General features: G+C 42.1%; 1 protein-coding gene across 2 annotated transcripts in view; it reads right to left on the reverse strand.

The window, feature by feature from the left end:
• LOC124789797 (sodium/hydrogen exchanger 8) overlaps window positions 1-6192 on the reverse strand; it is a 46995-nt gene extending 40803 nt beyond the window's left edge. For both annotated transcript variants that reach the window (XM_047257275.1, XM_047257274.1), the window contains exon 1: window positions 4848-6192. In XM_047257275.1, coding sequence (XP_047113231.1) covers window positions 4848-6120 — 1273 coding nt within the window. In that variant the 5' untranslated portion in view covers window positions 6121-6192. The remainder of the gene's footprint in view (window positions 1-4847) is intronic.
• Window positions 6193-26553: the final 20361 nt, after the last annotated feature.

A 26553-nucleotide genomic window follows, 5' to 3' on the forward strand; every position in this document is an offset into this window, starting at 1 on the left:
GAGAATGCTATATGGGGTATGCTACTCTCTGGTGTTCTTACCATATAAGCAACACAGCATAACTTTCTATTTTAGCAATGTGGAACTTTTCACTGTTGAATAGCTTCTGTAGTTCATCTTTTCCGATCCTCCGTTCTCTTATATCTTAATCACTTACAGATCAAAACTCTGAAGTTTTGATTTCTAATATAAATAGATTTTCCTCAACTTTTTCCTGAATGTTGAAACTTCAAACTTCAGTAATACTACCATCATTACAGCAGACTGATGTAAATAAGTTTTGATGTTGGCGTTAAGCTTTATTTTCCTTAGGCTTCTAAATTTGTTATGTTAACAGCTGTAAGGTATGCATCTGCACATATACACCAGTTCTGACTGAAGAGACATTAAAAGTACTTAATCAACTCTGTTGAAGGTAATTCATTTACAGCCAAGGGTGCATCAACCATGTTTGTCTTTATTTGCCACAGAGTCTGTCTTCTCTTCATTAGCACTTAGTCCTGCTTACTTAGCAAATATATAATGTAATAGTTGTGTATCATTCTGTTTATACTTGTCTTGCAATTGCCTATTCATCTTACATCATCCACACAGATGAGTATAATTCGTTAGTTACTTGTCCCACAGATCAAAATCACCATTAACATTATGATTTGGAATGTGCCAGGAAAACACACACAAAACATTTATACGTAACTAAAAAAATAAAAGAAAACATATATACTACTACAAGCTGGTGGCCATTTACAGTTTCTTTTTCTTTCTTTTCTTTTTTTAAGATCAGCTGTCTCTATTCAATAATTCCTCTATAGTTTAGAAGGAGTTGTCAAGGAGGAACACCTTTAATCTACATCTAAAAAAAAACTTCTGCTATCTGTCACACATTTTATTTCCATAGGTATATTCTCAGAGAGCTTTACAGCTCCATATTTTACCCCTTTCTGTGCCAAAGATAGATTCATTAAAGGACAATGCAGATCATTTTTCCTTCTAGTGTTGTACTTGTAAATACCTCTGTTACTCTCAAACTTAGGTGGATTGTTGATAATAAATTTCATAAGTCAATAAATGTACTGTGACACTATGGTTAAATATTATTAGCTGCTCAAAAAGATACCTGCAAGGTGTAAGTATGTGAACTCCAAACATAATTGTAATTACTTTCTTTAACAACAAAGGAAATCCCTGGACAGAAAAAGAATTGAAATTAGGGAAAGACAACCACTTAACTACAGAGAAGCTTTTGCTATTTTTCTAGTAAGAGAACACCCATTCACACACACAACCACCGAGGCACGAAATGTCTGTGGGTACGCACATCTGGTGTCTCTCTGTGCGAATGTGTATACGCTTGTTAGAAGAAGTACAATAATTCAATGGCTAGTGTTAACTGTTTTCTACTACATTTTTCTATGTGCCACATATCGGTTCTCTACAGGTAAGTAGTTGCCTTTCTCTAATTACTTTATTCGGTGCAATTAATACATTTTGCCTAAGCAAAGAGTTACCCCAGATCATAATCCTAAAAGAAAATATGCAAAGTTCATTAACTTACTGACTTTTATATCCCCAAAGTTGAAAATTCTCCTCATGGCAAAAGTATCTGAACCTAAATGTTTTATCAGGACTATTGTATGGTTTTTTCCTTTTTAAGTTCTGGTCAATCTGCTCAACCAAGACCTTACAATTTTCTATACTGTTTACATTATTGTTTGATGGTATACTAGTATAATAGGATGTGGGATATTTTTTGAAGATACAAAACTTGATGAACTGTATTTTTTTCATAGTTTAAAGCTAGCCCATTTGTGCAAAACCGTTCAGTAACTTTCACAAAAACATCACGTACTATTTTCTCTGTTGATGCTCTTTTTCTCAGCTTCACAACAATGCTTTTATCATCTGCAAACAGGATTATTCTACCTCATGATTCAAATAAAATGTCAGATAATTAACATAAAGTGAGAACGGTAGCAGGCTAATGATCGACTCTGTGGGACTCCCATTGTAATTTCTCCCTATGCAGATGATACGGTGTTCAGGGTGAGCACAAAGTCTTGCCCTGATTATAGCAATTTATTACAGAATAACCGTTTGACATAATAAGTCACATTTGATGCCATTACATAGGTTAGTGTTGCTAGTTTTTTTTTTTTAAGACCACTTATGTCAGTAAACCTCAACGTGTGCTCCCTTGGTAGCTCTGAGAATATCGAGGCGGTATTCCAGTTCCCACCAGGTGTTTCGTAATGTGTTCTGTCGCAGTACCTACAGCAGCTTGTATCCTATACTTCAGATCGTCGACGTCAGCAACTATTGTGTTGAAGACTGTTGAAGACTCTGTCCTTGATGTAGTCCCAGAAAAAAAGTCAAGGGGCATAATGTCTGGAGAGGGGAGTAATGTCTGGATTGGTGGATTGGAAGGAACGGTCCAACATCCTGGCCACCCCGCTCTCCAGACATTACGGCCCTTGACTTTTTTTTCTGGGGCTATATCAAGGACAGAGTCTTCGTCACACCAGTTGCTGACGTCGACGAACTGAAGGCTAGGATACAAGCTGCTGTGGGTACTGTGACGGAACACATGTTAAGAAACACCTGGCGGGAACTGGAATACCCCTCGACATTCTCAGAGCTACCAAGGGAGAACACGTTGAGGTTTACTAACGTAAGTGGTCTTAAAAAAACTAGTAACACTAACCTATGTAACGCCATCAAATGTAACTTATTATGTCAAACAGTTATTCTGTTATAATTTTTTATAATCAGTGCAAGACTTTGTGCTCACCCTGTATATCTGTATTATTTGCACAGCCTAGGGTAACTTTCTGCACTCTGTTTGTAAAATAAAACTTAAACTGGGTATTTGATGAACTATTTATTCCATAAAAACTTAACTTCCATAATAGAAATTATGACTAACACAGTCAAATGCATCGCAGTTGGATTCCTTTCAGGACCAGTTTTAGCAAATACTGCATCAGTCTCCTCTAAATCTAAATAACACTGATGAGATGGCAGACCCTTGTCTCAAAACAGATACACATTTGAAAAAGAAATGTAGCATTCCAAAACTAGTTATGCAACAAATGAAAACATTACTAAGTGTGGGTATTAGAAGTGAATTTATTCTAATTTCTAATACTGTAATATGACCGCAGTGTCATTAGTGTGATTATGTCAATAATATCTCAACTGCAGCTCTATGAATTGAAGAGTATCATACCAGTTTCCCAAACTTTCCAAGGACAAATAAGTATTGGTACTAAATGATGATGATTACAGAATGCAACGAATAAAGGAGTTACAATTTCAATTAAAGCCATGACAGGGGCACAAATAGATTCTTACTACGAGAGAATTATATGAATAGTGCACTCAAACCTAGTCCACAGATTTCCTGTGCCCTATCCTCACCCTACTCCCTCCCCAATACTCCCCCCCCCTCCCCCCCTCCCAAGAATCAGCTACACATAAACAACCCTCTCACCACCCACCATCACTCTGGACTGGAATAGCTGAACTATATTCTTCGTCAGAGTTTTGATTATTTCTCCTAATGCCCTCAAATGAAGGACATCCTATCCAAGATCCTTCTCACCCCTCTTAAAGTGGTGTTCCATTATCCACCCAACCTACACAATATCCTGGTCTTTCACTATGCCACTCCCACTCCCAACCCCTTGCCAAAGGGATCTTATGCCTCTGGCAGAGCAGGGTGTAAGCCCTGCCCAGTCCACCCACCCAGCAACTACTATTCTGATCCTGTCACAGGCTTATCCTACCATATCAGAGGCTGGGCTGCCTGCAAAATTACCCCTGTCATAGACCAACTCTGCTGCAAACACTGCACAGCTTTTTATTTTGGTATGATTACCACCAGCTGTCCATCAGGACAAACGGCCACTGCCAAACTGTTGCCAAGAGTAAAGCTGGCCAATTATTGGCACAACATGCAGCCGAGTATAACATACTCAATTCCAATGGCTGTTTCGCAAGCCAGACCATCCAGCTTCTCTGAACTGCACAGATGAGAGTTACCCTTGTTACACATTCTTTGCTCTCACGATCATACTGGCCTCAATATCCATTAACCCAATGTCTCCACATCCTCCACCTACAGTTTCTCCTTCTTCCTCCTTGTTACCTCCCCCAGTTCACACCCCCATGTCATCTCCAGCATGCACCGCTCCCCACTGTCTTTGACAACTGTGCATCAAATGCCTAGACCATGTACCTGCCACTTCTCCCTCATGCATTCCTAGCCAGCAAAGCAACTGCCTCTCTATGAGCTGCTCACTACCCATCACCAACCCCTTTTCCTACCTCCCACCTACCAACTCCTCTCTACCCATCCCAAATAACACCGTCCCACTACAACCTAGACCACCTGCCAAAATGCAGCATTGGCAATGTTTGTCCAGCTGGCACCATGTATGGACATAGGCACTTGCAGGTGTGTCTCGAAAAAGGATTACTTCAAAAGCTAGCACGTTCTATCTCTCTTTCTGTGTGTGTGTGTTTTCTGCTTTCTCATTTAAAAAAAGCAACCTTACACCCAGAATGCTGAACCTGTTCAGGGCAGCTTACTACAATTCTTAGGAACTAACAAATGTAATTACAATATGCTTAGCAGTATTACCTTGGGTTATAATGTTTTATCTAATATAGCAGTTTTGCTCTGCAAAGTGAAATGTAGCTCCATACTCTCATTTATAGATGACTGCGTACAGAAATTAAAAAGATATTGCGTGATGAAATTCAATGGCAACCTGCACTCACTAATCATAATATCTAGATATTTATTTTAAAACTAGAAAAAATAGGACAAATTAACTGATACATACCTGACAAGTGAATTCCTTCAGCAAGAGCATATGGTGCATAAGTAAAAACCAACATCATTCCAAACTCAAGAGATGGGTTCTTCCGTAAATCAATATGCTTCAAGAGTAGAGCACTCACAAGTGCAAACACGACACCTATTCCTGCAGATGCAAAGAACATCAAACAAAATCTGTTGATTCCTGTTAGGACAGCTTCTGATGATGTCATTGCTGGATTGTTTGATTCCAAAATTGATGTTGTTAACACAATGGCAACAGCATCATTCAGAATACTTTCACCAAAAACCAACATGTTAAGAACAGGATCCACATCCAGTGCATGGAAAATTGCTACAGTTGCCACAGGATCCACAGCTGATATTAAAGATCCAAATGCAAAGCTTTCAACGAAGCTCAGACGGTATGCCACTTCTGCTAGTCCGAGCAAGTAGACTCCTGCACCAATAACAAGTGCAGATATAGTAGTACCAAATATTGCAAAAACAAGAATGGAACCTATGTTTTGAAAGAAATTTCCTTTGTGCAAATTGTATCCTGATTCAAATATAATTGGAGGAAGTAAAACTAAAAAGAAAGCAGTTGGTGAAAATGCTTCTTCTTTTCTCCAGTTTGCAATGTTTTGATTTGACATCAGATTGATTATAAGGCCTATCAATGCCCCAAGAAATACAATAGCGACACTTTCTGGTAAGTACTGGAAGTTGAATTGCAACATAAAATGAATCAATAAAATACCTAAGGCTAGCACGCAGAGCACAAAAAATATTGACATTGAGCTGTTGTGTTCTTCCTCTGCAGAACCTTTGTCGGGGAGAACAGGTTCACCAGGCGACTCTGTGGAACTAACCGTCACATTAGTTGCATTCGTTGGTGCTTGCATGGGTGGCATCGGCGGCATACTGACATTTGCATTTGGTGGTCCCTCTGTCGAAGTAGCGTTCGAGGTTTTAGTGCCATTTGAGCTTTTAAGTAGCGTATCTCCTGAAACAGAATTTTTGTGATTCTCCGTTTTTGCCTCAGACACTGCCGGCTTCACATTACCGTCCTTCTCATCACCAGTTTCCCTTTTCCGCACCACACTAGTCTCTGTTGCCACAGACTGAACGAAAGGTACTTCACCAAATACACAGTTTATGGTCTCACATTGATGTTTTAAATTTGTGTCCACTTTTTGTGCATCGACAGCATAACAATACAAAATCAAAATGACAGGTATAACAAACGCACGGAACAGGCTAAATGCCCTCGTGTTAAATAAACTTGTTTGCTTCATGTCTGAATACACATATTTCCACGTCACACTAAATAACAACACCAAACTGATCCCGCAGATGTGTTCCACACAGCAGACATTACGCAATTGACAACTCACATGTGTTCTGCTACGCCACAGCCTTCTAGACACATGATTTTGAGTTGTACTGTCAAGTGATGTAATCTGACGCATTCGTGACAGAACCATCGATACCTTCTGAGCTGGTGATATGAAATATAATTCTACATCTCTAAGATTTCCAACATAAAGAAGCAACTCCTTAAACGAATAAAAACACTGGCAAGTATTTGAACAGCTGTTTGCGGTGCATAAATGAAACAGACGGAACGTTAGATCATTCCATAATGAATTTCAAATGACTGCACTTTCACAAGCCGTCAACAGAACGGGACGGAACAGTACATCAACGTCATGTTTCCTCGGGAAGAAAGTTTTGACGCTGAAGGCGGATTTCCACATGCAACAAAAGTGACACCATAGCTAGTCGCATGACGCCTAATACAGCAGGGGGGCCGTGTGGAACTGTTTCCACAAGCTCCTGTTTAAATTCTTGGGACTCTATTTTTCAGGATAGCGTTAACATGGGTTATTCGTATGGACACTTGTTTTGTCACTGAGGTTATGGTGTTAGAAATGAACTAAGAATCCAGAAAGAAATAGAGGAAGCAGAAATGTTGGAATTGAAGTGAATCTTATGCAGAAATAACACAGCGGCATTAAACAAACTTATAAAGGCAGCAGCACTCTTAAATCAAGACACTCGTGATTCACTTAAGAATAACAAATGCCAATTTCGAATATTTGTAGATCTCACTATAGTCTACGTAATCGTCTTGAGAGAATTCAGCAAATATATACGAGTTGATACTTAAGATAATGTTCATTTATTGTTCCATCTCAGCTGCACATTCTTTATAAAATTCGATTACATGTTTCGATCTCACTGGATCATCTTCAGATCTAAGTAATTGCATCAGCAACCCGTTTTGTCTACTCAGAACTACATATATTCTGATATGTTATGCTACGTAGACAAGATGGGTGGCTGATGCAATTACTTAGATCTGAAGATGATCCAGTGTGACTGAACATGATATCGAATAAAAAAGTGTGCAGCTGATGTGAAACATTAAATGAGAATTATCTTAAATATCCACTTGTAGATCTGTGACTCGGGCTGTATTAGAAAATCCGATACATTACAGATGCACTCCTCGATCAAGTGCAGCTAGAAGTGACACTACAATATTTGATATCTGGTAATTACCTGTCGACTTTCCAACGTTTATGCTGCATTATGAAAAGCACAATTTCAAAGTTCTCGTGTAATGTGTTGAATACTATTTACAATGCCCTAAAGACTTGTGGAAGTAGGGTACTAAGGCACATTAGAACCACTGCCATATGATGCACAACACAGTTACTCATGAATCGTTCTATTGCACAGAGTGAATTTAAAGATGGTCTACACGCTTACAGCGTCCAAAACGTGCTACTAATCTCGTCCGGAGACCGTCTCCTTGGGATGTTAGAGAGATTTCGACTTCTCGAAGCTTTTGATGTTCCCAAAGAACAGGGACTGCAGAGCACATTGAGTTGAGTCGATAGTTGGTCATGGGCGAAATCACCAGACCGACCATGCTGTGGCTGACGCGTTAGCAAGACACGGTTGGACAGTTTCTCGTTGAGGCGTGTGTTGGATAGCTGCTGTATGATAGTGGGGAAACACGTTTCAGGCCTCCAGCATGTGTATGTATTTGTTGTCTGCCGTTGAGGGGGAGGAGAGTGTTGGCGAACGGTGTACAGATGACATTATGCTAGGTGCTGAGGCAGCTGTCTGATGCAGCCATAACGCAATTTGAAGGTGACGCCCAGTGCAGGTGACAGCAGTGGTAAGTCTGTGAGAGGCTGACAAGGTCGTGCTGGTATCTGGGTTGAGGTTGTTGGTGTCAGCATGGTCAGTATGCCTATGTGGGAATCGGGTATCTGAAGTCTGTCAGGGCATAGTATAGTCGTCCTGCAGAACACATGCAGATTTGAGCCTTGCATGGGACACTGCTGTTGGTGTGCCACACACTGATAACATCAAACATCTGTTCACTGTGAGACAACACTTTGCGAGGTCCTGTGTCAGGTGGCTGGAGAGTTGGGCATATGATGTCATCGTGTATCATTGTGAACTTACAGTGGCAGAGGTCCTTATGAACGAATACTTTCAGTTGCATGTGTGGTGATAATAGCGGCATGCATATGTTCTGAATGTGTATGTGAACTCGGTCCACTAATGTTGGCAGGCCAGTGTGCACTGCATTGAATATATGCTGTGCAAAGTCCAAGAGAAACAATAGGGTTTCCCCATATAGGATCTTGGCAAGTGACGTTTGGAGGTCATCTTTATATGCCAACTGAATGCACCCATGGCAGTGCCATGAATCAGGATCCACCACCATCTCATGACCAACCCATTGCTTTGGGGTGCTAAGATGTGGTGCATGTGCAATTAATGCTGCACAGGTGGCACAGGGCTGTGAAGATGGTTGAATCAAACTGCCAGCCCTCATCTGTGGTGATCTGTTTGGAATTCCAAAGTGCAAGGTCCACATTTCTATAAATGTGCTTGCCATTGTTTCCGCTGTAATATTGTGGATAGGTTCCACCATGATTCATTTCAGTCTTCTATTGATGGCTAAAAGCAGGAACTGGAAGCCTTCTTATGGAGTAAAAGGTCCTACAACATCGATATGTACATGTCTTAAACGTTCTTTGGTTGTAGGAAATTGTCTGTGGCTGTGGCTGAGTGTATTGGTTGGTTTTATTTCATTGATAGGCTAGGCAGCCCTGTACCCAGCTTCTGCAGCTTTGCTTAAACCCGTGTTTTACGAACCTGTCTGTGATAAGGCTTGTTCTGGTTTCTGGGTAGCTCAAGTTGTGTAGCCTGTTGAACACTTCCCACCACATACTGCGCGGCATGATGTGGCATATCCTGTCTTGGGGCATGTCGCATAGCTGTGTTAGCTCAGTGTTGGATAAGGTTTGACATTAGATCCGGATTGGTCATCCAATATGTCATGAGTTCCTCGATGGAAGGGCCATTAGCTTGTTCTGTTGGCTTAAGTTCATAGCAGTATTTTAACGAAAGTGCTCCAGTCCATGAGAAGTAATATGTGATTAAGTTGTCTGCCCCTTGGAAGCTGCGAAAATGGCGCAGACTCATGTCTTGAGACGGGTTCTTGATTGTGCCCACAAGCAGCTTATGGTCAATGTCAACGATTACGTAGCGCCCTTCTACGTCCTCTCGAAAACGTTTGATTGCAGAGTACTTTGCAAGCAACTCATGGTCAGAGGAGACCACTTAGATGAGAGAGACGTGAGCTTCTTGGAGAACGATCTAATTTGTAAGCATAGAATTGTAACGTTGACAATCGATAGTCGCCTCTCTGCCGGGCACAGAGCAACAGTGGGGAGTCGTCGCGTAGCTTTCGTGGAACGTGAGTGGAGTGTTGTTTTGATGCCGTGGCTGCAGCACGTACCTTACGAGTTATGGTGAAGTAATTAAAAATGTTTGCCACACAGGTTTTGAGTTTAATTTCGGTGTTCACGGCGCATTATCAGTGTTTATCAAAAAGGTGATGCTTCTCGGTTTCGTGTGTCGTGTCAAGAGAACAACAATGGCCACGAGGAGTGGCCCCGCGGTTTGAGGCGCCATGTCAGGGATTGTGTGGCCCCTCCCCCTGGAGGTTCGAGTCCTTCCTCGGGCATGTGTATGTGTGTGTTGTTCTTAGCAAAATTTAGATTAAGTTAGTTTAAGGAGTGTGTAAGTCTAGGGACCGATGACCTCACCAGTTTGATCCTGTAGGAATTCACACACATTTGAACAACAATCAAGCGCGTTGCGGCGGTTATGGAAAAATAATGTGGACTGGTATGATCCTAATTGCAAGTTCTAAGTGAAAGAAACACATATCGTTTTGACTGACTGAACATCGTGATCGCAGGTACTTTCTCGTTAGTATATCGTACCTGGAATTTTATGGGGCATCCGCGTCGTGATTCGGTCACGCGTACGATCGTGTTATAAGTTATTGAGTTTTTAGTACTGTTGGAAGAACTGTGCCAATAGTCGACTGATAATATATCCGTTGAACAGTGATTATTTTGTGTTCTATGTACTGTGTTTTTGTATTGGATGCTATCATTTCGACAGCAATCTTATACATCACAAAGGACACGTATTTGGAGTACAAATACTGATCACGTCCATTGGGCAATAATGTTAATTGTGAAAAGTGCAGCCTCACCCTGTGCGAGTGTTAAACAGAATGCAGTGTATTCTACCAGATCAACCTTGGTATTGTTGGTGTGAGTGACTTCTCTCCCTGCTAGACAATAGTTATTACAGGACACATCACAGCAGGCAGTGCAGAGAGCAGCAGATCAACTGCCGCAGGAAGGACCAGGTACATAGGTTTAGGCACACGGTCGTTAAATATCCAGTCCCATTCCTGTGTCTAGTGAGTGTTGTATAGTCTCAAGGGCTAAAGGCTAGCTTTTATTAGTACTGCATGACGTTAAACACTGTGGTGCACGTAACTTGTACGTTACGAACTGGGTAGCTGTCATGGATTATCCTGGAATTAAGAAACCTGTTATCACCACTGAGCTTCAGGGTGCCATATTTTTGGGGACAAGTTTGATCCTGGAGACCCATTGACTATCTGACAGCTGCATGATTACCAATTGAAGCTGTTCATTAACGGCGTTCTTCATGATCTGCTGATCTGCTAGACAGAGGTGGAATGGTTTGTGATGGCTGGGTGGACCTTCTGTCATAACAATGCCATGCATTGTACCATCTTTAACTCTGTATGTGGGTGATATGCGGAGGAAGGTGGGGGTAGCGGAGGCAAGCACTGTTTGTCAACACCGTATGTTGCCTTGTACTAACCTGGGTGCGACAATTGCCCAGTGGCGACAGTGTTGATGGTGGTGGGGCAGCTCCATTGTCGTGAGTTTAGCTGGCTGGCAGCCCATTTGATGTAACCATCTGCTGTGAGGATAGTGACCGCAGGTGGTTCTGTGTCAATGTAAGTGCTGCAACAGTGGTTTTGATATGACGTGAATGTGAAGAATTCTCGCACCATAGGTTTTGTGATTGTGATTGACATTTGAGAATTTGCTGGTGGGTCATTTGGATGTTTACTGTGTGAGTGATGTCATGAAGAGTCTCTGAATATGCCTCATCGAAGATGTGATGTTCTGATAGGCTGGTTGCATCACATTAGGTCGTAGGTGGAGAGGATGCAATGGCACCACCCACACGATATCCTGTCATATGTTGTGTGAACATGGCTCACATGATGTCTGGCAAAGGTTGATTTTCATGCAGTAAGTCAATTTCCAGTATCAGCTCTGTAATGTCAGTTACGCAGAAGTCCCACTCACATGTAATATCTGTTACTAGATGAATGGTGGTTGCCATTGTGCTGTGTACCTGGATTTCAGCGTCGGTAGCTTAGTGTAGGTATAAGGTCTACGATGAAATGATGATGTGCTACTGAAGGGTGTGAGATAATGTCTGCTCTTGTATCCACAAGGAAGCACATTTGGATGGTGAGGTCAAGGATGAAGAGAGAGTCATGTGGCAGTATTGGTATAGTGTCCTGCATCAGTGCGATACCAGAGTGGTGTTGAGAAGTTTGGTCCATAAACAGCTGGAAGTTGTGTTGGCTACTGTCGACAGGCTCCAGGCTGTTGTCCTGCGCCACAGTGACATTGGGACACCTGAGGCTAGTGCTTTGGCGCCTCTGGAACCCGTAGCATCGCCTGGGATCTCTGATACCACTGCGCCCTCGGATTCGGACGTCCTTGCCGGTCGACACTTGCCTGACGGTGATTGGCGAACCGTGGCGGGGTTGCGAATCCCTGCACGGAAGGCTAAAGTTGGTTCTGGCCTCAAGGCTGTACCCTTACGCCTCCATAACAGGTTTGAGGTACAGCCCACTGCTGAAAGTACATCTGAGCCAGCAAGGGCGGCCTCGCCTGTTGCGGCAGTGGCCGGTGTTCCTGAGAGGTCCGGACAAGTGCAGAAGGTGGGATTGCTTGTCATTGGTAGCTCCAATGTTAGGCAGGTGATGGAGCCCCTTAGGGATGTGGCAGCTAGGGACGGGAAAAAAGCCAATGTGCACTCCGTGTGCATACCAGGGGGAGTCATCCAAGATGTGGAAAGGGTCCTTCTGGATGCCATGAAGGGTACAGGGTGCAGCCAACTGCAGGTGGTGACTCATGTCGGCACTAATGACGTGTGTCGCTATGGATCGGAAGGGATTCTCTCTGGTTTCCGGCGGCTGTCTGAGTTGGTGAAGACTGCCAGTCTTGCTAGCGAGATGAAGGCAGAGCTCACAATCTGCAGCTTCGTCGACAGGACAGATTGCGGATCTTTGGTACAGAGTCGAGTGGAGGGTCTGAATCAGAGGCTCAGACTGTTCTGCGACCGTATAGCCTGCAGATTCCTCGACTTGCGCCATAGGGTGGTGGGGTTTCGGGTTCTGCTAAATAGGTCAGGTGTCCACTACACACAGGAGGTGGCTACACGGGTAGCAGGGGCTGTGCGGCGTGGACTGGGCGGTTTCTTAGGTTAGACAGTCTTGGGAAGGATCAAAAAGGGCTCCAGTCTAAAAGGGTGCAGGGCAAAGAAACGACGAGAATCGACCAAGCAACAGTCGGTATTGTAGTTGTAAACTGTCGTAGCTGTGTTGGAAAAGTACCAGAGCTTCAAGAAAGCACTGAAGCTGAAATCGTAATAGGAACAGAAAGCTGGCTAATACCCGGAGCTAAATTCTGCGAAAGTTTTACAGAGGCGCAATCCGCGTTCAGAAAGGATAGATTAAATAAAGTAGATGGTGGTGAGTCTGTGTCTGTTGGTAGTAGTTTATCCTGTAGTGAAGTTGAAATAGATAGTTCCTGCGAATTACTATGGGTGGAGGTTATACTCAACAGCTGTACCAAAATAATAATTGGCTCCTTCTCGCGTTCCCCTGACTCAGATGCTATAATAGCTGAACGGTTCAAAGAAAACTTGAATTTCATTACAAATAAGTATCTCACGCATACAGTTATAATTGGTGGAGACTTCAATCTACCCTGCGAAAATACGTGTTCAAAGCCGGTAGTAGACGGAAAACATCTTCCGAAATTGTACTACATGCTTTCTCTGAGAATTACTTTGAACAGTTAATTCATGAGCCCACACGAATTGTAAATAGTTGCGAAAGCACACTTAACCTCTTAGCCACAAATAATCCTGATCTAATAGAAAGCGTCATGACGGATACAGGGATTAGTGAACACAAGGTCATTGTAGCGAGACTCTAAACCATATCATCCAAAACCACTAAAAATAAACGCAAAATATATCTATTTAAAACAGCAGATAAAAATTCGCTAGATGCCCTCTTATGAGAGAGTCTCCATTCCTTCCAAGCTAATTATGCAAGTGTGGCCCAGATATGGCTCAAATTCAAAGATACATTATCGTCAGCAACGGATAGACTCATACCGCATAAGTTAATAAGAGACGGGATGATCCACCATGGTACACAAAACACGTCAGAACACTGTTGCAGAAGCAACGAAAAAATCATGCCAAATTCAGAAGAACGCAAAATCCCCAAGACTGGCTAAGTTTCACGGAAGCTCGAAATTTAGTGCGGACGTCAATGCGAGATGCTTTTAATAGTTCCCACAATGAAACATTGTCTCAGAATATGGTAGGAAACCCAAAGAGATTCTGGTGGTATGTAAAGTACACCAGTGGCAAAAACAGTCAATACCGTCACTGCGCGATAGCGTTGGAAATGTTACCGATGATGGTGCCACTAAAGCAGAGTTACTAAATACAGTTTTCCGTATTTCCTCCACGATAGAAGATGAAGTAAATATTCCAGAATTCGAAACCAGAACAGCTGTTAGCATGAGTGACGTGACATAAAAGTAGATATCTTAGATGTTGCGAAACAACTCAAATCACTTAAGAAAGGCAAGTCTTCTGGTCCAGATGGTATACCAATCAGGTTCCTTTCAGCGTATGCAGACACAATAGCGCCTTTCTTAGCAATCACATACAACCGCTCACTTGACGAAAGGTCTGTTCCTAAAGACTGGAAAGTAGCACAGGTCACACCAATATTCAAGAAAGGAAATAGGAGTAACCCATTGAATTACAAACCCATATCACTGACCTCAATTTGCAGTAGGATTTTCGAGCGTAGACTGTACTCGAACATTATGAAACACCTTGAAGAAAATGACTTATTGATACATAACCAACACGGATTCAGAAAATATCGTTCTTGAGAAACACAGCTAGTTCTTCATTCCCATGAAGTAATGAGTGCTGTCGACAAGGGATCTCAGATCGAATCCATATTCCTGGATTTCCAGAAGGCTTTTGATACCGTTCCTCACAAGCTACTATTAATCAAATTGCGTGCATATGGAGCATCGTCTCAGTTGTTGACTGAATTCGTGATTTCCTCTCAGAGAGGTCACAGTTCGTAGTGATAGACGGTAAATCATCGAGTACAACAGAAGTGATATCTGGCGTTCTGCAAGGTAGTGTCATAGACCCTCTGCTTTTCCTGATTTACATAAATGATCTAGGTGATAATCTGAGCAGCTCCCTTAGATTGTTTGCAGATGATGCTGTAATTTACCGTCTAGTAAAATCATCAGACGATCAATTCCAATTACAAAATGATATAGAGATAATTTCTGTATGGTGGCAATTGGCACTAAACAAAGAAAAGTCCGAGGTGATCCACATGGGTACTAAAAGAAATCCGATAAATTTTGGGTATACAATAAATCGCACAAATCTAAGGGCTGTCAATTCGACTAAATACCTAGGAATTACAATTACGATCAACTTAAATTGGAAAGACCACATAGATAATATTGTGGGGAAGAAGGAACAAAGACTGCTCTTTGTTGGCAGAACACTTAGAAGATACGACAAACCCACTAAAGAGACAGCCTACATTACACTTGTTCATCCTCTGCTGGAATATTGTTGCGCGGTGTGGGATCCTTAGCAGATAGGATTGGCAGAGGACATCGAAAAAGTGCAAAGAAGGGCAGCCCGTTTCGTGTTATCGCGCAGTAGGGGTGAGAGTGTCACTGATACGATACGCGAGTTGGGGTGGCAGCCACTGAAACAAAGGCGGTTTCCTTTGCAGCGAGATCTATTTACGAAATTTCAATCGCCAACTTTCTCTTCCGAATGCGAAAATATTTTGTTGACACCCACCTACGTAGGGAGAAATGATCATCATAATAAAATAAGAGAAATCAGAGCTCAAACGGATAGATTTAGGTGTTCCTTTTTCTCACGCGCCATTCGAGAGTGGAATGGTAGAGAAGTAGTATGAAAAAGGTTCGATGAATCCTCTGCCAGGCACTTAAGTGTGAATTGCAGAGTAACCACGTAGATGTAGATATAGCAAATGCTGGGCCATTTAATTCGTCCTGTGATTGGTGTTTGGGTAATATCTGCAGGAGGTGGGGAGGACCTTGTGCATGGCTTACTCAAACTGGTGATGAAACCAATAGACTGAAGGTGTCTGTTGATATGACAGCTGCATGCTGTGAAGGCGCTGGTGGTCAATAAGGACACGGAGCCAGAGGTGGGGGCCAGGTAGTGTTGCTGTTGTCAGCCATTGTGGAAGTCTGGCACAGTTCATTTGGCATTGAATGTAGAATTTGCTGTGCTTTGTGTGTTAATGGCGTGGTGATAACTGATGACTGAAGACAGGCAGTCTGCGATTAGGAGTCACTGCTCGAGTGGTTCAATAGCGTGTGTTATCATGGCGAGATGCAGGTCTGTCAGCAGGCTGATGAGCCATGGGGTCCACAGAGCTGTGTTGGATAGTAAGTTAGTACCAATGCTGATTCGTAGCTGGCGCCAGTACTGTGAAGATTTATCGAGTTATGAATGCTGGCTATGCTATGCATCGCAGAGTTGTTGTCCGTGAGTGCAGGAAAGTCGCTGTAGCAAGGCCACTTTAGAAGCGTCGTATTTTTTCGTCTGTAGAGGTGCCAGGATGACATCACTGATCAGCTCTGCCTGTTCGCCCAGATGACGGAGGATGTTCGCTATTTTGCAGTGTTGTTGAAGATTCTGGATGTCACTTTTAGCCATAGCAAACCACATTGTTGGGCGGTCTTTGTCGAATGGAGGCAGTTTCCTGTAGTTAACACTCCTTGAAAGTGAAACTCCTGGGACCGATGTATGTGATTTCAGTGCAAGTGACGACTTCGATGCTAGTTGTACATAACTTTAACGTAGAGAGGTTTGGGCCTGTATAGCATTTGTGCGCCTTGATTGATAGAGTGGTCGCTGTCTAGTAAAAATGATGCATGCCTCGTTACAGCAAAGCAGAACGTGGATGATCTTATCCAGAATGCGACACCGTAGGCATGGGTGGCACCAAATCAGCAGTTGCACTGAGAACTGCAGCAGAAGTGATGAGTAGTGTAGCCCGGCTGATGGTAGTCCATAGTACAAAACAGGTTGGATGATAATAGGATGCGATTGTTTGTAATTTAAGTGCGGCGCAATAGATGCAGATGGTAAGACCCTGGCACATGAACTGTGTAGGATAGCATGCTGGTCGTCCCACTGTCCAAGTGAACGTTTTCCCGGGCACTGTGTAATAAGCACAAGGCACATGGTAAGATGCCTGCCTAGTGTTCCTTCAACACATAAGGACGTTTTGGTGCAGAGTGCAGGTCCTCATATCCAGTACATGGCACGGATGACATGGAAGGATGAGTTTTACACTTGATGTATGGTGTGCGTTAAACTCATTCAAAGTACGGTCTATCAGTGTATCCACCTTGAAGTCTTCTTAAGAAATCCATTGTTGTGATTCGTCGTTACACTGTTTGCTGTCATGTTATCTTCATGAAGATAAACAGCGCACACAGTTTTCAGTATGTAATTAGCACAAAAACGATATTGTTCTTCATAGATTGTACGCACATTGCTGATATCATATGGCACCAACGTGATGGTTACTGTAGATTGTATTGGCCCCATTGTCATGGTGTGATCTAACTGAAATCGTCGAACAGCGAAATGTCGCGTATTTAGAGGGAATGTAGAAGTGGGGTACTAAGGAATGCCAAAACCACTACTGAATGATATAAAACACAGTTGTACATGAATCGTTTTACTACATGCAGCGAATTTGCAGAGGTTCTACAGAGTTACAACGTTCAGAATGCACTGCTAGTCTCCTCCGCAGATCCTCTCCTTGGGACATGAGAGAAGATACGATCTTTCGAAGCTCTCGATGTTCCCCAGACCAATGTATAAGATCATACTGTCTCCCTTACACTCCGTATTAGTCAAATAAGACACTATATTAAAGTCATAATTTGGTTGTGAAAGCGTGTTAAAAGCCACTGTCATATAGTTGGCGATTTCATTTGTGGGAACAACAATATTGCTGACCAGCGAGAGGTACGATGCTGACTCTCTCTGACCAGGTAGTTTGGTCTGTGACTTTGCAGAGCACACCTGTTGATTGATACGTGTACCATGTCATGTTATAAAGTGATTTTTCTAGTCCATACCTATGGTGCTCTTTATTACCCATCAACATCATGTAGCAGAGTTTTACAATTGGTGACCCCATCTACTGTGTGCTGTTCATTCATGTGAATTCGTTTATTCCGGTCTGACAATGGGGCCTCCCTGCACCCACTGTGTCATGAACCTCAGGAATCATGACACTCTTCCATATTCTTTGCTAACAGCAAACACGGATGGTGTGCCCTGTGCTTCATGAGTGATAAAAAGTGACAGTGACACTCCATATATCACCGTATCGCTGGAGGACGTGATTGCACAACAGTGTGAACAGTCGACAATCCTCTTACTGATTTTGCCGCAGAACGCACCTCTGGTGTGATTTCTGCAGTATAAATGAACATTCGTATTGGAAAGATCCGATTAATCTTCCAACCGCGTTTTATTTTCATTCGCATGAACTAGATTCGTGCTCACTTGCCATTTTCACTGACAGTTCAACTTCACCAAACAGAAATAACATTCTTAGGCCATGCAGTAAAACCTCGGTCATTCGACACACCACCAGTGCACCGAGTTCGTTCACTACCTACTTCCACCTACCACTTACCACGTACTTCGACATTCCCTATAAATGATAAATTTCTGCTGTTGCCATCTACAGACCCCCTCACCCAAGCTCTAAACAGCAAGAGCTTATGTAGGCGTTTGAACACATCAAGGACACCCTTCTGCATGCCATCACCTTGTTTCATCCAGTCCTTGACGCTCAGTTCTCAATTACTGCAGATGCTAGCAACCTGTCCATTAGCGCTCTTCGGCAATAGGAAGTAAACGGCTCCCAGAGGCCCCTCTCTTCTTTCCGTGCAAATTCAAACACCCCCCGTGCAAATGGTCCTTTTATGACAGGGAGCTCTTAGCAGTTTATGAAGCTGTGAACTACTCTTGAGAGGACATTGAAGGACGTCCTCTTGTTGTGTACACTGATCACTGACCACTCGTAGATGCTATTCACAACCCTCCTGAAGACGAGTGCCTTAGGCGATACAGACATTTAGAGTAAATTGTACAATACACAACCGATGTACGGCACGTAAAAGATGCAGGCAGCATTGCAACTGATTATTTCTTGCGCAATGGCACTATTTCCACTCACAATGATTACGAGGAATTTGCACAAGCACGGCACAGTGACCAAAAGCTGAAAGAATTTCTTAATGATCCTACGATGAACCCTTGCATCGAACTCAGGCTCATACAAGGTGTGAATCGTCGGGTTCCCTGTGACACCTCATAGAACCTGGCTCACCCGCTTGTCCCTCAATCTTTCCGTCACCTGGTCCATGAGCAGTATCACAGTGTTGCACGTCCTGGAGTGCAACTAACCACGCACCTAATACGAAGCATTTTATTTGGCCGAACATCAAGACAGATTGTAAGCTGTGGAACAGAGTGTGTTTTTCCTGCCAATGAAGCTAAATCTTACGACACAGCCAGCCATCTCTGGGCCACTCTGAAGTACTGAAGGGTCTGTTCCAGCGTACACAAGGTGAGGCACTTAAATCCAGGCAAATTTCAATTTGTATTTCCCACCATATCGTAGTTCCGCTGGATGCCGCGATTGGTGTTCTTGAGAGCCATAGGCACCTGGTAAACAGTCAGAACCTCAAAATGGCCGAGATGTTACGGACAAGTGTGGAGTACAACCGAAGAGCCGAGATAATCGAGAGTGTCAGCGCTGGGCGTTCGCCCACTGAAGTAGTTCGATTCTTCGGGTACCCGAGATCAACTGTTTACGATGTTGAGGCCACGTATAATGCTTCAGAGAAGTCTGAGGAAGGTTCCGCTAACCTGGCGAGGAATCCTCATTCGGGGAAACGCGTGTCATGAACTGCACCAGTCATCGAAAAGGCTCAGGCGCTAATTTCGGAGGACCCGGGGCAATCGCTGAGGAACTTGGCGTCAGTAATGAATGTCAGAGCGCGAACAATGCGTCGGATGGCAGAGGAAGACCTGATACGAGCTGTTTAGTCCAAAACTGGTTCTTGGATAACGCTAACATGTTCTGGTCAAAGGAGTTCTGAATCCTGAATAGCCCGGATTTAAACCCCCTCGACTACTATATTTGGATTGTAGTCGAAAGAGTTACCAATAGGACGAGGCACCCTAATGTCGCATCTCTACTCACCACTATCGAAGCAGCACTAGGGGATATGGACAGCGCTGTTTTAAAGAGTGTGTGCGATCACTTCAGAACAAGACTGGATGTGGTCATTGGGGCTGAAGGGGGTTAAATCGAATAATGCTACTCCTGAAAGACATGTAAAAGAATTTTGATTTTGATTTGTATTTTGCTTTAATAAATTTGCTTTAAGAAAGATTCATTTGTTCAGATTTAAGCGCTGCACTGTGTACACGTGGACCTCATTGGGTCCCTGTCTCTCTCAGTAGGCTAACGTTACATCCTGTTGGTCACTGACTACATGACATGATGGATAGAGGTGATCCCCTTCCAGAGACTGTTGTGCAGGATCTGATGTCTATTGGTTTGCTAGTTTTGGATGTCTCTTAAAAAAAAGTGGTTCAAATGGCTCTGAGCACTATGGGACTTAACTGCTGAGGTCATCAGTCCCCTATAACTTAGAACTACTTAAACCTAACTAACCTAAGGACATCACACACATCCATGCCCGAGGCAGGATTCGAACTTGCGACCGTAGCGATCGGGCGGTTCCAGACTGTAGCGCCTAGAACCGCTCGGCCACTCCGGCTGGCTTTGGATGTCCCTCTTCCATCATCACAGACCAAGGCAGATTGTTTGAATCTCCCTTATTCCTCGAAATTCGAAATTTGTGCAGAATCACTCACTACAGAACGACTTCATATCATCCGCAAAGCATAGCGCTCGTTGAGAGATGGCACCATACCCTCAAGACAACCCTAATATGTCACAGAAGTGAGTGGTCCGACGACCTCCCCTGGGCACTTCTTGACTTGCTCACGCCTCATAAACGTGGACTGGAAGCTCAACTTGCCTAGCTGCTTTATGGTGAGATGTTGTCACTTTCGAGAGATTCCATTTTGCACCAACCTCTCCCCATGACAACTCCTCTGCCCACCCTCGCTGACTGAGTGAGAAAGCAGATCTCCTATCACAATATACCTTCCCCTCCTGTCACACTACCCTGAAGTTCTTCCTGTTCAAGGAGCTTGCAAACTGCTAATTTGTCATGCTTAATGTCAAAATGATAGGTGCAGCCCTTATCCCCCTTTTTTCAACCCCCCCCCCCCACAAATTGCTTCATCGCAGAGCTGATACATTTGATATCTTGTAACATGGTAAGCCTGTCACTGTCTCACTCAGCAGACTCAAACTGGCTTGAACACTCATTAACGAACTTGTTGCTATTGATGCCTCATCACCTGCTGCATGCCCCTTGTCTAATGTGAGACTTTCGTCAGACATTCTCACTACCCACTTTCACCTTCTCTGCTTGCTTCAGCAACGACAGCCATCTCGCCATCATTGTGTCATGCTTTCCACCCCAGGGCCACGAGCTTGCCTTGGTACCATCAGGTCCTGATGCATGTACCAACATTCCCTCTTCCCTGCCAGCCACAGCATTTTCTTGCACCAGCTGTGCTATCCATTTACCTGCATATCTGCATAATTATGAACTCTGTGCCTTACAGTCTACACCTACTACTTATGGTGACATCTCCCAGCCATCAGCTTACCATCACTTTCTGCAATATAAACTACCATGCAGGGAGGGGGGGGGGGGGCTCTGTGGGAACAACAATATCGCTGACCAGTGAGAGGTACGATACAGCCTCTCTGACTTGGCAGTTCAGTCTGTTACTATTGATACTCATGTATCATGTTGTGCTTAATAAAGTGTCTTTTGTAATCTGTACCTATAGTTCTCTTTATTATCTGACGTCATTATGTACCAAAGGTCAACACATTTATTAAAAGCTAAAGTGAAGCTGGAATTATATTGCCACCAGAAACCTCCATATTCCCTTTCTAAAAGCCACAAAGTGTTTAAGAGCATTGAAGTTGTCAATACTAGACTCTGAATATACTCTCAGTATTGCATTAATTTTAACCATTTATGAAATTAAGTGAGCTATTGTGAAATAAAGAATCATGCTTCTCTAATTACTCAATAGTTCTTGCTTCCTCACATACAAATTTTATATATACATCATATAACACAAACACCAAATACTTTAACCACAAATTAACCATGATGTGCACATAACTACAGTGGAAGAACCTTTAATTACTAGAAACCTTAAATGCAGAAAGTTAATATAATGTTTCTGTTAAAATACAACCATGTTAAGATGGTTCATGACCCATACCACATAGAATAAAAAACGTACACATCATGTTCTCAGAGTTGCTTGGTATTCACCATACATAATGGTATCATACTCCACATCATTTTGTTGTCATGGTAGCTGTCCACTAACCATATAGCATAACATGATCAATTTTTTGCACTGGTTTAAGTACAGTACTAACATTGTCTTTATCGATCTTTCACAATTATCTCAACTGTATTTTTTAAGAAATGTAGAGTTTTTTTGTAAGTACGCATGAAAGAAAGTAATAAGGTTTTCAAGTAGTCTATAATTTATCTCATTTACAACTATACAGTCGCTACGTAGTTTCCAGAACTCAGTCTTTTTGGGTGCCAGATGGACCTGCAGGTTGGACCTTTGTTGTTTCCATTGATGCAGGTTTTGTGTATGCACCTTGTTTTCACTTTTTCAACACATAAATCACAACTGTGAACGTTTTACCACATGCCAACCACAAGTTCAATCATTGCTTCTGTAGCGCTTGGTTTCAAGTTTAATTGCTCACTGTACCATTCAATAAACTGTACAGTTGATGCTAACAACTGTTTTTAGACACCATTTAGTACTGAAAAACATACATGCAACAAAATTACAAACACAGAAATCAAAATATTTCAGTGATGCTTCTAAATTTAGCTATGAGGTGGCAGTCTGATGACACTAATTGGTGGTGGGGGAAGGAAAGTGGTGTCACAAAGTTGAAGTGACTGTAGATTTTTGGCATGGCTAGAGGTGACATCACTCAAGTGGTGCACCAGGAATTTGGGTGTTTACACATGCAACTTCAGTGATGCCACTCAAGTGGAGTCACTTTTGTTGCATGTGAAAACCCAGCTTGATACTGGGAGGACAGTGGTGTGTCGTCTGCTAACATCGGAAGCTAACCTATTGCCACCACACTCACTCGTGTTTAACAGTGCATCTTGTGCTTTTTTCCCTTCTTAATCTTTACTTTATTGTTTGATTTGTTTTCATGACACATTGCAAAGTTCCCTTGTGGACTTGGTTATGTTTCCTATGAAGTTCAGTTCACATTTACAGAATGGAACACCAAAATATTCCACAATGCATTTTAAATCGCAGCATTCATACAGGCTGTCAACAGACTGGAATGGGACAAGACAAGATGTCAGCATCAAGGTTTCTCATGAAGAACTTTTGACATTGTACTGTATTGTATATGTACCAGTCCAAGTTAAGCACACAGAACAGATTGTATGGGTGCATTGATTAGGTGAAAATAATGTAACATGTCACCATAAGTACATAAAGGGGAAATATTATTAGCAAAAATCTGGAAACGTTCTTCACCAATTTAAATTAAATTACTACACAATACTGTAATAAATATTTGGACAGACATACTCTATATGTTTTTTGAATCAAAAATGTACAGATTTTCTGTCAAAACCGACTGTGAAAAAGGAAATGCTGTACTATGCTTGGTGTGAAAATATGCAGTTTGTGATGTACCTTTTGCACTTCTTGCTTTTATGTTTTCGTTTTCTTCAAAGGCAAAGAGAAAATGTGAAGCAGTAGCCCAGTGTACAGCCTGCACCTACCGTCATGTATTTTTATTTTCAAGTATTAAAAATCATAAGATGCTTTTCCTGTTCCTTGGTCAGAGGAAGGTCTCGCTCTCTGCTAATGAACAATGGTAGACTCACGTTATTTTAGAGCGAAATCGGCGGTAGCCATTTTGGGTATGAGAATACGAAAAAGGTCTGTATTTTTGATGTGTGTAGAAGAAATAATACAGTCATATTTCAAAAGTGAAAAATTGAGTTATTATTCCAAGTAGTACTGTAATATATAAAAACCCAGGAAGGCCACCTGTGTACTTTGGAGTTATTATGAAGATCCGATTATGAAAGGAATGATGGGCACGGTCAAGATTTTGTAGGTGGATACGGCGAACGGACGTAGTATTATTAATTGGAAAGCATAAATCTACAAGAGAAAGACTATTTTTTCCTTGTAGAACTAATATAAGAAAATTCTTTACCCATTTACAGGCATAGCCAAGCTTATTGCGCTTGTCTGACACATGGAAAAATTATCTCATTATTTCCATATATCTAAACCTTATTATATTTTTTTATTATATTACAAAGTGGCGACCGTGACAGGACTGTATACTGTCGGAAATTAGTCTCTTTATTTAGGGAGACAGTATAGGTTTCACTGTCTTCCTCACAGTCGGTTTTAATTATGATGGCAGGGCATTAAAACAATTATACAGATTGTTACTCATATACATTGTTTCTCCACATATGTAATTGTAAACAAAAATTCTTATACAACAATGTGCCGTTTTGTTTTCTTCTTTGCGGTTGGTTTCAACAGAAAACCTGCATATTAGGAAAATTGTATCTAGGGGTTATTGGTTAATGATTAGAATATTACTACACAATCTGCATCATTCCAAACTTTGTAATGATATTCTTTTCCATGTTTAACTATTACAAGTAATGTCATTGCAGCTAGTATTCTCACGGATCCAGCAGCTGGAGAGGTCTGTTTTATACCCCATATACTAGTGATCCCAACTGATTTACCAGTTAGATGTAAGCGAATCAAGGAGTTGTTTGGAATAACACAAACAGTTGCTCAGTATTGGAAAAGGAACAATACCACACGAGCATGGCTGTTTATCTGTTGATGAGAAACGTGGTAACATAATATGGACAACTGATTCTCTAATTTGTAAATTTTATCCTAACATCGATGATCTTTTACAAGATACACATAACTGGTTTTGTGAAAATTTCTGTGTCAGTAACATACAATATTATTTTGGAAAAAATAACAGTCATATGTTCAACATGGCGGCCAACGTGAAAGTTCGACCAGTTTCTTCGTGGAAAAGATTTAATTTTGCCGTTAAAAAGAAGGCGTGTGCAAATTGTAAATACGAAATCACGAAGTTAAACAAAAGTGTGTCCAAATTATAATTTATAATCAGTGCTCTGAAAGTGGATATTTCGAATTTTCAGCTTGGAAAAAGTGAGCCTAATACTCGGCAAGTTCCGCAAAGCATCGCGCCTGCTGGCGAAAAGTTGATTAAAGTCACTTACAAAAACAACACGCAAGAACTACAAAATAGAGTAAACGATAAAAGTACCGATACACGACCTTTGTGCCCGAAAACCCTTTTGAAGTGATTTCAGCTGTAGACTGTGATATCTCAGCGAGCTGCATCGGACCACATGGAAAGAAAGACATGAGATACTAAGAATGACAGAGTCACTTTCAGTTACAGGAAAAAAAAAAACAAAAAAACAATTCAACCGTGAGTGTAGTCGCCGACAGTGAATCTAAATCAAGTGTTCCTCAAGATGGATTATCGACTAATACACACAAAAAAGACAAAACAAACAGTGCCATCGCGCAACAAACAGCGCAACCGCGCAACATCCAAGTACCGGCAGGCCTAAAAACAGTTATCATCAACCAGCAAAAACGTGTAGAATAAACCTATTTGTAGATAGTCAAGGACGGAACATAGCAGCAAAATTTCAATCTAGAAGCGGTCACAAAATAACTAGCATAGTGAAACCAGGCGCAAAATTTCAGGCAGTGACTTCCAAGAGCTATGACATGGAAACAGGAACAACAAGTAACGAATTTTTCGTGTTCTTAGCGGGAACAAACGACATAGCAAAAAATGAAACGAAAGACATAGTGATCTCACTTAAAAGAAGGCTACATGAGGTGAGAAGCTCAAACGTGATCGTCTTCTCTGTTCCACATCGACATATCTTGCCAGTCTGGTCGTGTGTAAATAAAGAAGTGCGAAGCGGGCAAATAAACAGATCCTAAGTAGTATAAGCACGAGATTCGAAAATGTTGCATTAGTTGCATAGGAAGAAGATTCCACACATCCCATGGCTTACATCTCAACAGGCTGGGGAAGGACTTAGTTATACAACGGTTTCAGGAAATAGTGAACATTGAACGTGCAGTGTTGTGCTACAGAGGCCATCCCTCTCAAGGACAAAAAAACGAATGCTTGGGAGAATCAACCACGAAATGCCAGGTCAGTAAAACAATACATCAGCAGGACAAGAGCGATGTTTTTTTAAGACAATAAAACTTTCCGCCAGCGCAACACCAGATGCAAGTGAATGTGTTTGATATGTGCCTCAAAGAGATATTAGTCCACACGAGAATAATTTATCACTTTTGCATTATAATGCAGATGATTTTGAATCATTTATTGCAGGACTATCTCTACAGGTAGTAATAGTTACAGAACACCAGAAAACAGTGAACAACATTCAATATTGCAAATTGGAAGGCTACAACATAGCTACATTCTACTACAGAACACACAATAAAGGTCGTGGTTCAAAATGGTTCAAATGGCTCTGAGCACTATGGGACTTAACATCTGAGGTCATCAGTCCCCTAGAACTACTTAAACCTAACTAACCTAAGGACATCACACACATCCATGCCCGAGG

Source organism: Schistocerca piceifrons, chromosome 3 (genome assembly GCF_021461385.2).
Source record: "Schistocerca piceifrons isolate TAMUIC-IGC-003096 chromosome 3, iqSchPice1.1, whole genome shotgun sequence".
Classification (NCBI taxonomy): Eukaryota; Metazoa; Arthropoda; class Insecta; order Orthoptera; family Acrididae; genus Schistocerca; species Schistocerca piceifrons.